Source organism: Oryx dammah, unplaced genomic scaffold, assembly GCF_014754425.2.
Source record: "Oryx dammah isolate SB20612 unplaced genomic scaffold, SCBI_Odam_1.1 HiC_scaffold_28, whole genome shotgun sequence".
Taxonomy (NCBI): Eukaryota; Metazoa; Chordata; class Mammalia; order Artiodactyla; family Bovidae; genus Oryx; species Oryx dammah.
In genome coordinates this window covers 53,116,911-53,129,084 of record NW_024070212.1, presented here as the reverse complement: position 1 = coordinate 53,129,084, position 12,174 = coordinate 53,116,911, and the positions used below count along the sequence as shown (strand labels likewise).

Genomic DNA, 12,174 nt, shown 5'->3' with positions numbered 1-12,174 from the left:
CTGCCTTTACACAAATTATGCACTAACTTCAAAGTTGTGCAATTCATGTACGAAGATCACATTTTCCACCTACCTATAGTTGAACTTTCTGAGTGCCATCTTCCCCTACTCCTAAGTAAGAATGTTAAATGTATGTTACAGTTATGCCTCCTCATTCAGCTTAGTTTCTGTACCAGTTCAAATTTCCAAGCAACAGAATAGACTTGGAAGTACATTTTTGCAGTTGCAGAACAAAAACATAGCTAGCCAGACTTTTTATATATATCATATATATGCTTTAATCCTAAGATTAGCCTTATTAGTGATGTAATTTTCCACTGACCAAAATAACTATTATACAGTTTTTAAGTTTCTAACATATCTAATAATGTACTAAAGGAAGTATGCCAAAAAATGGGAGATAAACCATAAATATATTAGTTATGCAAATAAAAGAAATTAGATATGTTTGAGTTAAAGATAACATACACAGTCACAGCTCATAAAAGGGGAAATATCAAAGTGACAGTGCCCTGGTGGATTTAGGTAAGGCCTTGTAAAGAAGATTGGATTGTGCTGGTCTTTGGCAGATGGAAGATATTTGGGAACATGGAGAGGAGAAAGGACAATTTAGGGAAAAATGTTTTGGACAAAATGAATAAAGTTTCAAGTTTTTCATGGACTTTTAAGGAGAACATACAATTTAGATTAAATTGGGAAAAGTTAAAGACTTATGGAGCAGCTTTTTGGTGTGCTGTAATATGCTTAAAATTATTATTCTTGTTTGAGTCTGTAAAAGCTTTCCTCTTTTACCTAAGATATATATCCAATCCTAATCAATACTGTCAGTCCTCATCAAAGAATTCTATGAATGGGATTAAAACCATTTTAAGGAGCACTCTTATCAGTTCTTTAGACCATTTATATGTTCAACACAGGTCTAACCTTTAGTTACCCATCCAGTTGAGAATCAGTAATTTGCCGATAGTGAATTAGTAATTCATGTGTGAGTGATACACAGTGAAGAGGCCATGTTTGTCGTCTGCTTGACAACAAAACATCTTGTCAGTTTGTTATTTCATGTGTGTATTTTATCCTCATTAGCCACAATTTAGATAGACCTAGTAAATCACTTGTCTTAGAATCTAATTTGCAGATCTTATCCAATTATACATTATTTCCCAATACATTTAAATGGTGATAAAGTCAAAGCTATTAACTTTTTTTTAAAATCATCTGTGAATTTATTTCTAATAGTGACTTAATTTGTAGTAGCATTTAGAAACCTTGCAAATGTATGTAGACATAAGCCGAACACTCTAGAAGCAATTACAATGGGGTTTTCTGAGTATATATAAAATTATAAACAAACTGTATGAAATAGAGGGTAAGAGCTCATCTAGAATGTGACCATGTTAGATGTACTGTAAACACTATTTCATAGGAGCTATGTTTACTGTATTTAAAACTGAAGAGGTGTTTTAGTTCATCATTCAGAATACAACTATATTAACAGCAGTGAAAATTCCATATTCCTTCTACACAACAGTTATACTTTTAAATGTTTTAAAATTCTCTTTAATTTTCTTGAATCATAGCAATATATCTGGATATCCAGACAAATGCTTTAATTTTTAAATTAACCTTTTTAAAATTAATTCTTAAGAGATCCCAAAGAAAGGAGAATGAGTCTACCTCCTTCTAACATTAGAATTTTGGTTTGGTATTTTGAAATCAACAACCACATACACACATAAACACAAAATCTAAACAATTCTTTAATTTAAAAAATAAAAGCATTATTAATGCTTTTCAACAAACTTTAATAGCAGTTTTTTATTCTGGTCTCAAAAGCAAACCAAAAAATGCCTATTTTATGTTAAAAACATAAATGTAAAATTAAATTTGTATATTTATTTTGATCAGTCCTTGAAACGTTAATTCAAAATTATATTTGAATAATATTTGACCTGGTTTTCTTCTGCTTTGAGGTTTTTTTTTTCTTTGTTATATGTATACGTGTGTCTGTTTTTCAAATTCTTTTCCCATTTAGGCTATTACATAGTATTGAATAGAGTTCCTTGTAGGTTATCCACTTTATGTATTTTTTTTTTCAATTCTTCAATTAACTATTTTTCTTTTGTTTTTTCCTTTTTTTTATTTTTATTTTTACTTTATTTTGCTTTACAATACTATATTGGTTTTGCCATACATTGACATGAATCTGCCATGGGGGTACCTGAGTTCCCAATCCTGAACCCCCTTCTCACCTCCCACCCCATATCATCTCTCTGGATCATCCCTGTGCACCAGCCCCAAGCATCCTGTATCCTGTATCGAACATAGACTGGCGATTCATTCCTTACATGATAGTATACATGTTTCAATGCCATTCTCCCAAATCATCCCACCCTCGCCCTCTCCCACAGAGTCCAAAAGTCCATTCTATACATCTGTGTCTCTTTGGCTGTCTCGCATACAGGGTTATCATTACCATCTTTCTAAATTCCATATGTATGTGTTAGTGTACTGGATTGGTGTTTTTCTTTCTGGCTTACTTCATTCTGTATAATCGGCTCCAGTTTCATCCACCTCATTAGATCTGATTCAAATGTATTCTTTTTAATGGCTGAGTAATACTCCATTGTGCATATGTACCACAGCTTTCTTATCCGTTCATCTGCTGATGGATATCTAGGTTGTTTCCATCTCCTGGCTATTATAAACAGTGCTGCGATGAACATTGGGGTACACGTGTCTCTATCAAAAAGTCCCGGCAGTGGGATTGCTGGGTCATAAGGCAGTTTTTCCAGTTTAAGGAATCTCCACACTGCTCTCCATAGTGGCTGTACTAGTTTGCATTCCCACCAACAGTGTAAGAGGGTTCCCTTTTCTCCACACCCTCTCCAGCACTTATTGCTTGTAGACTTTGGATCGCAGCCATTCTGACTAGTATGAAATGGTACCTCATTGTGGTTTTGATTTGCATTTCTCTGATAATGAGTGATGTTGAGCATCTTTTCATGTGTTTGTTAGCCATCTGTATGTCTTCTTTGGAGAAATCGCTGTTTAGTTCTTTGGCCCATTTTTTGATTGGGTCGTTTATTTTTCTGGAATTGAGCTGCAGGAGTTGCTTGTATATTTTTGAGATTAGTTATTTGTCAGTTGCTTCATTTGCTGTGATTTTCTCCCATTCTGAAGGCTGTCTTTTCACCTTACTTAGAGTTTCCTTTGTTGTGCAGAAGCTTTTAATTTTAATTAGGTCCCATTTGTTTATTTTTGCTTTTATTTCCAGTATTCTGGGAGGTGGGTCATAGAGGATCCTGCTGTGATTTATGTCGGAGAGTGTTTTGCCTATGTTCTCCTTTAGGAGTTTTATAGTTTCTGGTCGTACATTTAGATCTTTAATCCATTTTGAGTTTATTTTTGTGTATGGTGTTAGAAAGTGTTCTGGTTTCATTCTTTTACAAGTGGTTGACCAGTTTTTCCAGCACCACTTGTTAAAGAGATTGTCTTTAATCCATTGTATATTCTTGCCTCCTTTGTCAAAGATAAGGGGTCCATAGGTGTGTGGATTTATCTCTGGGCTTTCTATTTTGTTCCATTGCTCTATATTTCTGTCTTTGTGCCAGTATCATACTGTCTTGATGACTGTGGCTTTGTAGTAGAGCCTGAAGTCAGGCAGGTTGATTCCTCCAGTTCCATTCTTCTTTCTCAAGATTGCTTTGGCTATTTGAGGTTTTTTGTATTTCCATACAAATTGTGAAATTATTTGTTCTAGCTCTGTGAAGAATACTGCTGGTAGCTTGATCGGGATTGCGTTGAATCTGTAGATTGCTTTGGGTAGTATACTCATTTTCACTATATTGATTCTTCCAATCCATGAACATGGTATATTTCTCCATCTATTAGTGTCCTCTTTGATTTCTTTCATCAGTGTTTTATAATTCAACATCCATTTATGATAAAAACTCTCCAGAAAGCAGGAATAGAAGGAACATACCTCAACATAATAAAAGCTATATATGACAAACCCACAGCAAACATTATCCTCAATGGTGAAAAATTGAAAGCATTTCCCCTAATGTCAGGAACAAGACAAGGGTGCCCACTTTCACCGCTACTATTCAACATAGTTCTGGAAGTTTTGGCCACAGCAATCAGAGCAGAAAAAGAAATGGAATCCATATTGGAAAAGAAGTAAAACTCTCATTGTTTGCAGATGACATGATCCTCTACATAGAAAACCCTAAAGACTCTACCAGAAAATTACTAGAGCTAATCAGTGAATATAGTAAAGTTGCAGGATATAAAATCAACACACAGAAATCCCTTGCATTCCTATACACTAATAATGAGAAAGTAGAAAAAGACATTAAGGAAACAATTCTATTTACCATTGCAAATGAAAAGAATAAAATACTTAGGAATATATCTACCTAAAGAAACTAAAGACCTATATATAGAAAATTATAAAACACTGATGAAAGAAATCAAAGAGGTTATCCACTTTAAATGTAGCAGTGTATATATGTCTGCTTTGAGTTTTAAGTCAAGTTGATTTACTGAATATTTTCAGGGGACAGAAGGTTGGTACTTCTTGCCATTTAGGCAAAATTAATGTTTCAGAGTCAATAAGTTTGACTGCTGTTCTTTTAAACAGCTTATAAGAATTCTTACAGGGAAAACCTGTGATGGCTATACAGATTTTATAGATAAATTGTATCATTCTCCAAGAGCTTCCTTGAAGCATGTTATAGAATTCTCCATGAAATTCCTTTATTTTCCAGGTAGCCTTCTAAATTAAAATATTATGCAATGTATTTTTACCTCTCAGCTTTATATGATAGAATATTTGGATACCATAGCTTATGAATTATAAATATACACTGTCCTTCAAATCAGCTTGATCACAGAGTTTATATTTTAAAATGATGCTTTAGGTTGCTAAATCTTACTCTGACCAATTCCTGAAAATTTTTCACAATTCACTTCCAATTAAGACTTTTTTATGATTACCACTAGTCTTATGTGTGCTACTCTGATACTGCTGCTGCTGCTAAGTCGCTTCAGTCGTGTCCGACTCTGTGCGACCCCAGAGACGGCAGCCCACCAGGCTCCTCCATCCCTGGGATTCTCCAGGCAAGAACACTGGGGTGGGTTGCCATTTCCTTCTCCAGTGCATGAAAGTGAAAAATGAAAGTGAAGTCGCTTAGTCGTGTCTGACTCCTAGCGACCCCAGGGACTGCAGCCCACCAGGCTCCTCCGTCCATGGGATTTTCCAGGCAAGATTGCTGGAGTGGGGTGCCATTGCTTTCTGATACTATCAATAGTGAATTTTATGTCATGGTAGTCATATTTAGTTTTCATTAATATATTTCTATTAAAGTTATTTATATATCACATAGCGCAAATTTTCAGAGCATTTATAGCAAAATGACATATTTTATGGTTTTAAAGTCATAATGATTAAGAGCTTTGCTTATTTTAAGAGCTGAGTAATTTTTAAATAATATTATTTGCAACTAGAACTTAAAAAAAAATACCAGTGATATTTTAATGTTTTCTCTTACAGCCTGATGTGTGAAAAAAGAATTTTTGAAACTGTGAACAGTGTAAGGCATCCCTTTTTGGTGAACCTTTTTGCATGTTTCCAAACCAAAGAGCATGTTTGCTTTGTAATGGAATATGCTGCCGGTGGGGACCTAATGATGCACATTCACACTGATGTCTTTTCTGAACCAAGAGCTGTGTGAGTATTTTAGACATTTCTCTGAGTTTCTTCATGACTGATTGCTTTCTGGGAAGGAAGAAAACTCTCTGAATTTTAGATTTATTTTTTTCCCTCAAGTGGAAAATAGAGGAAGGAGTCTTAGAACTCTTTACTTGCCTTTTTGCCATATATAAATGTATCTATTTTTCTCTGTTGTTCATGTTGAAAATTTCATGTATTACCATAAGCCACACTTGATAAGTTAGATATACCATTTAGGTTTGTTTTAGTAGAGTTTCTTTTTTTTCTAGTATATTTTACCCTAATTAATGCCATCTGGGACCATGGCTTTAAATATTAACTATACTCAAAGTACATTGCTAAGTAAAAAAAAAAATGTAGAAGAGTTCTTATCATATATTTGTATGAAATATTTATATTTGCGTTTTAAGGGGTAGTTTAAAATAGTATGCCTTAAGTATTAAAATACTTAATGCATATGCTTAAAATATCTCTGAAAAAATATAAAAGAAATTGATATGCATGTCACCTGCAATGAAGGGCGTAGAATCCAGATTTATGATAATAAATAACTGAGTATACTGCTTAAAATTTATATTTCACTGAAGACTTACTGGATGTCAGGTACTGTGTTAATTATTTGAATTTATCACCATAATCCTTTTTGTAGTTTTTGAGTGTGATATTATATGGAAGTTTTGCTTATTCAGATGCAGAAGAATAAATAATAGCAAACACTTGTGACTAAACATAACCTGTTGTTATCTCTGTTTTATAGCTCTTAAGTGTGGAACTAGGGATTTGACCCTAGGAAAATTTACTCTTAATAGCTATACTCTATGTGCAGGTGTTTACCAAATTTATGTCTCCAGCCCTTATATCGTTCCTAAACTTACAACTCTAATAGCATTCAGCAGCCAACTTGACTTTTCCCTTTATGTAGCTGATAAGTATTTCAAGTATCTCAGAATGAACTCCTGGTGTTTCCCATTTCCCCGCACTTCACCCACCACTCCCCAGCCTGTTGCTCTTCTAGTCTTCTCTCTTACTAAATGGTAATACCATGTACCAGTTGTTCAGACCAAAATACAAGGAGTCATTCTTGATTCTCTTTTTTCCTTACCTGCAACATGTAAATTCTGCCTCCAAAATATAAAAATCATAAACCAGTGATTAGTAAATCTTTGTTGTTGTTTAATCGCTAAGTTGAGACCGACTCTTTTGTGACCAAATGGACTGTAACCAACCAAGCTCCTCTGTCCACGTGATTTCCCAGGCAAGAATACTGGAGTGGGTTGTCATTTCCTTCTCCAAGGTATTTTCCTGACCCAGGAATTGAACCTGCATCTCCTGAGTTGGCAGGAGGATTCTTTACCACAGGGAAGCTCAGTAAACCTTTATTGGGTTTATTATAAAATTTTTATCTCTTGTCTGTATTCTGACAACTGATATTAGTGTGACATTTTTACTTTCCTCCCTTTATTTGATTCTTACCATAACCATTAGAGGTATAACAGAACAGATAGTACTGTCATATTTTCAAATTTCAAATAAAGAAATAGGGCATTAGTTCTGGTGGATAGTGAAGCTTTCAGTAAAGGAGGCAAAAGCCACAAAATAATAGACAGCTATTAAAAATTTGTTCCCTGCATATTTAAAAATTAAAAGCAGGCCATCTAGACTATGCCTAGCCCTGTACTAACTGCTGTGGAAACTTTGTTTTTGTTTTGTTATGCTTTTTTTTGAGATAAATATAAATTCCTATTCTGCATTAACACACTTTTTATTCTTTCTGAGAGTACAAACTACATAGTACCAATGAAACAATTAACCCCAGTGAAATACAAGAATAAAATGCTACATTGCAGTACTTTATATCTGCAATACTTCCCTCTAATTATTCAGATCTCACCTGCAATGTCATTTCTTTGAAGGTCCTTTCTTGAGTACTTTATCTAAAATATCACTGTATCACTAATATCTAAATCAGGCCATTCTATTCTGTTTTATATTTTATGTTCTCCATACCACTTTATTTATATCTGAAATTGTCTTATTTATTTTTTAAATTTTTATTGTCTGTTTCCCCTCACTAAAGGGACACAATGATGACTTATGTCTATTCTGTGTACTAGTGGAACACCTCGAGGGGAGGGGTGGCTCACATATACTAGGCAAACATATTCTTATTGCTTGAGGCAATGGAATCAAAATAAGTCCTAGCCTTGCTGTGTTCTAGCTATGTGATTTTAAATAAGTTACTCTGTGAGAACTTCATTTACTGTTTCTGTGAAATATTTATCTTAAAGGTTTAATTTGAAAATACTCCCCGTACTCAGTTATTTACTAAGCATCATTCAGTTCAGTTCAGTTCAGTCGCTCAGTCGTGTCTGACTCTTTGCGACCCCATGAATCGCAGCACACCAGGCCTTCCTGTCCGTCACCAAGTCCCGGAGTTCACTCAGACTCACGTCCATCGAGTCCGTGATCCCATCCAGCCATCTCATCTTCGGTCGACCCCTTCTCCTACTGCCCCCAATCCCTCCCAGCATCAGAGTCTTTTCCAATGAGTCAACTCTTCTCATGAGGTGGCCAAAGTATTGGAGCTTCAGCTTTAGCATCATTCCTTCCAAAGAAATCCCAGGGCTGATCTCCTTCAGAATGGACTAGTTGGATCTCCTTGCTTTCCAAGGGACTCTCAAGAGTCTTTTCCAACACCACAGTTCAAAAGCATCAATTCTTCGGCGCTCTGCTTTCTTCACAGTCCAATTCTCACATCCATACATGACCAATGGAAAAACCATAGCCTTGGTCCTAGATGGACCTTAGTCGGCAAAGTAATGTCTCTGCTTTTCAATATGCTATCTAGGTTGGTCATAACTTTTCTTCCAAGGAGTAAGTGTCTTTTAATTTCATGGCTGCAGTCACCATCTGCAGTGATTTTGGAGCCCCAAAAAATAAAGTCTGACACTGTTTCCACTGTTTCCCCATCTATTTCCCATGAATCAATGGGACCAGATGCCATGATCTTCGTTTTCTGAATGTTGAGCTTTAAGCCATCTTTTTCACTGTCCTCTTTCACTTTCATCAAGAGGCTTTTTAGTTCCTCTTCACTTTCTGCCATAAGAGTGGTGTCATCTGCATATCTGAGGTTGTTGATATTTCTCATGGCAGTCTTGATTCCAGCTTGTGTTTCTTCCAGTCCAGCGTTTCTCATGATGTACTCTGCATATAAGTTAAATAAGCAGGGTGACAATATACAGCCTTGACGTACTCCTTTTCCTGTTTGGAACCAGTCTGTTGTTCCATGTCTAATTCTAACTGTTGGGACAATCTTTTTACAAATAAAAGATAAATCAAGGTATTTTTATAATTTTCACAGTTTTGTTTTGCCACCAAAATAAATTTGCTTTAAAAAAAAAAAAAAACTACCTTAAGCAAGTTTAGAATCACATTGTTTTAATGGACTTCACTTCTGATAATTATTTAAGGTCTAATGCATAATAAAATATTTATTAATAGTTGAATTTTAAAATTCTCAAAATTATGGCTCCATCTTTATAAAAATAAGTAAACACAAAAGATATCTGTATTATCTATATGTACATATAAATGCATTCTAAAAGTTTGAAGAACAATCACCTAACTAATAAGAACAGTGGATACTAGTGGTGTTAGGATGAGATGGAGATGTATGAAAGAAAAATTGTGCTTTGGGGTATGGGAGTTACGTGTTTTTTATCAAGGAAATATCCTTGTATTACTTGTAAAATTAAGATTCTGTTAAGTGTCTCCTTGTACACTGAAGACAGCCCTGCAGTTTTTAATTCCTTCTTTATTGGCCTACCTCCTCATTCGTTAAGGCTATTGTGTATCAAGCATTTTGCTCAGCATTTAGGCTGAACTCTGAAAAAGACAAACATGGTCCAGTCTCTCAAGAGTTAGTATTCTAGCTTGGATGAAGTTTTCCTAAGATCGAAACCTATTTAGCCAATTTCCAGATGTCTTCACCTGTCCCAAGGTAATTTGAGGTCAATATCCAAACACAAACTCACTTTCCCCACAAAACTTGGGCTACTTCTGTATTTCTTCACCTCTTCATTATAATAAAAAGGAAACCTTGAGAATCATTTTCAGCTTTTCCTTCTCTCTCATCCTTTATATTAATAGCTAATGAGACACTTAAGTCCTGTTGTGCTCATTTTAAAGTTTCTCTTAAATCCATCTCTTATTCTCTTTGTGGTCACTACATTGGTTCTAATGATCTTTCATCGGTAGTATCATTTTAGCCTTGCTGCTGCTGCTGCTGCTGCTAAGTCGCTTTAGTCGTGTCCGACTCTGTGCGACCCCATAGATGGCAGCCTACCAGGCTCCTCTGTCCCTGGGATTCTCCAGGCAAGAACACTGGAGTGGGTTGCCATTTCCTTCTCCAATGCATGAAAGTCAAACGTGAAAGTGAAGTCGCTCAGTTGTGTCCTACTCTTAGTGACCCCATGGACTGCAGCCTACCAGGCTCCTCCATCCATGGGATTTTCCAGGCAAGAGTACTGCAGTGGGGTGCCATTGCCTTCTGTTCCTTATCCCACTGGATATCTACCTACTTGCACTCCAGCCTTCACACTACTATCAAGAAATTTCTCTCTAACATAAATCTGATCATTCTGCTCTCTAAAATGGTTTGATTCAGTATTGCTAAAAAGAAGAATTTTCAGTACAGGCATACCTCAGAGATATTGCAAGTTCAATTCCAGACCACTGCAGTAAAACAAATATCATAATAAAGTGAGTCATGGGAATTTTCTGGTTTCTCAGTGCATTTAAAAGTTGCATTTATACTATACTGTAGTCTGTTAAGTGTATGATAGCATTGTCTTTTTAAAAAATGTACATACCTCAATTAAGAAATACTTTGCTAAAAAATGCTAACTATCATCTATCAACTTTGCTAAAAAATACTAAAAAATAGACTAATACTGTAGTCTATTAAGTGTATGATAGCATTGTCTTCTTAAAAAATGTACATACTTCAATTAAGAAATACTTTGCTAAAAAATGCTAACTATCATTTGTGATAGTAATGTCAGAGATCACAGATCACTGTAACAAACATAATGGTGATGAAAAAGTTGGAAATATTGAGAGAATTACTAAAGTGTGACACACAGACTTGCCGTGAGCAAATGCTGTTGGAAAAATGGCACCCATTGTGTTTCCATTCAGGGTTGCCACAAACCTTCAATTTGTCTAAAAAAAAAAAAAACAGAGTTATCTGTGAAACACAATAAAAGTGAAAATGCAGTAAAACAAGGTATGCCTTTGTGCACAATATGGCAATCAGGGTCTTTTGCAACTAAATCTCAGGCTGTCTTCCCAGCCTCATGTTCCACTGCTTCTTCCCTCAGCATTTATTTCAGCCACAAACTTGTTATTGGTTGTCAAACATGCTATGCCTTGTACACCGCTATTCCTTTCCCTCTTAGGGAAATGCCCTGTATTTCTCCCAGAAAAGTTCTACCTTTTATAACATCCTTCTGCCTTTATAATGCATATTGTGATTGTTTCCAAAGAACTAGATCAAATATCTACTGTGAGGACTTAAGTGACCCCCACCCAGACGAAGTTAATGGCTTCCATTTTAGAGACTGTATTTTTCTTATTTTTAAAACACTTAGCACATATCTTACATGTCTGGCACATAGTAAGGACTAAATAAATATTTGTGAAATAAGTTAACTAGAGTTCTGCTTTGAAGCATAAAAGTATAAACTCTGGGATTCAAAACAGTGTAATTTATTTAAATTCTTTGATTTAATTCTTGAAACAGATTTTATGCTGCATGTGTAGTTCTTGGGTTGCAGTATTTACATGAACACAAAATTGTTTATAGGTAAGTAAAATTTTGATACCTTCTAATTGCTTATTGATATGAAGTAGAATTAGAGATGATTAAGAATAGTTTGTGTTTAACCATCTTCATAACTTTCTCTTTCATATGGTAAGTGACCACTAAAAAAGTTAAAACCCAATTTTGAAAGACATAGTTAACACAATAATTATATGATGAACTTCTTTGTTACTGGTCCTCTGATCATTACCTAATTAGAAAGTCAGATTGTAAGTTGGCCTATGATAACACAATTTACCAACAATATTCATCCTGGTGAATATTTATATTCAGTTGATCCACTATAGAAAATTTCTATACTACTACTGAAAATTTGTTCATGATAAATAGCTTGTGCCATTTTGCTTCCTTCATTAAGCTTTGCTTAATGAAGTGTACTGGAGGACATAGCTGATTAGCTGATATATGTACTGGCACAAACTCCTTACCAAATTGTAGACCAGTTAGAAATACTTCATAGTCTAGCAACTCGTCTCTGGGTAACACTTTGAATAGCATTGCTCTAGATCGGACAAATTGTAGGAAGGCCAGTCAGAATTAAAAGACTATAAAGGTG

General features: G+C 35.0%; 1 protein-coding gene across 1 annotated transcript in view; it reads left to right on the top strand.

The window, feature by feature from the left end:
• Positions 1-12,174, top strand: part of PKN2 (protein kinase N2) — a 161,728-nt gene that overhangs the window by 128,091 nt on the left and 21,463 nt on the right. The window contains exons 16-17 of the mRNA XM_040232372.1: positions 5,555-5,731; positions 11,538-11,600. Coding sequence (XP_040088306.1) covers positions 5,555-5,731; positions 11,538-11,600 — 240 coding nt within the window. The remainder of the gene's footprint in view (positions 1-5,554; positions 5,732-11,537; positions 11,601-12,174) is intronic.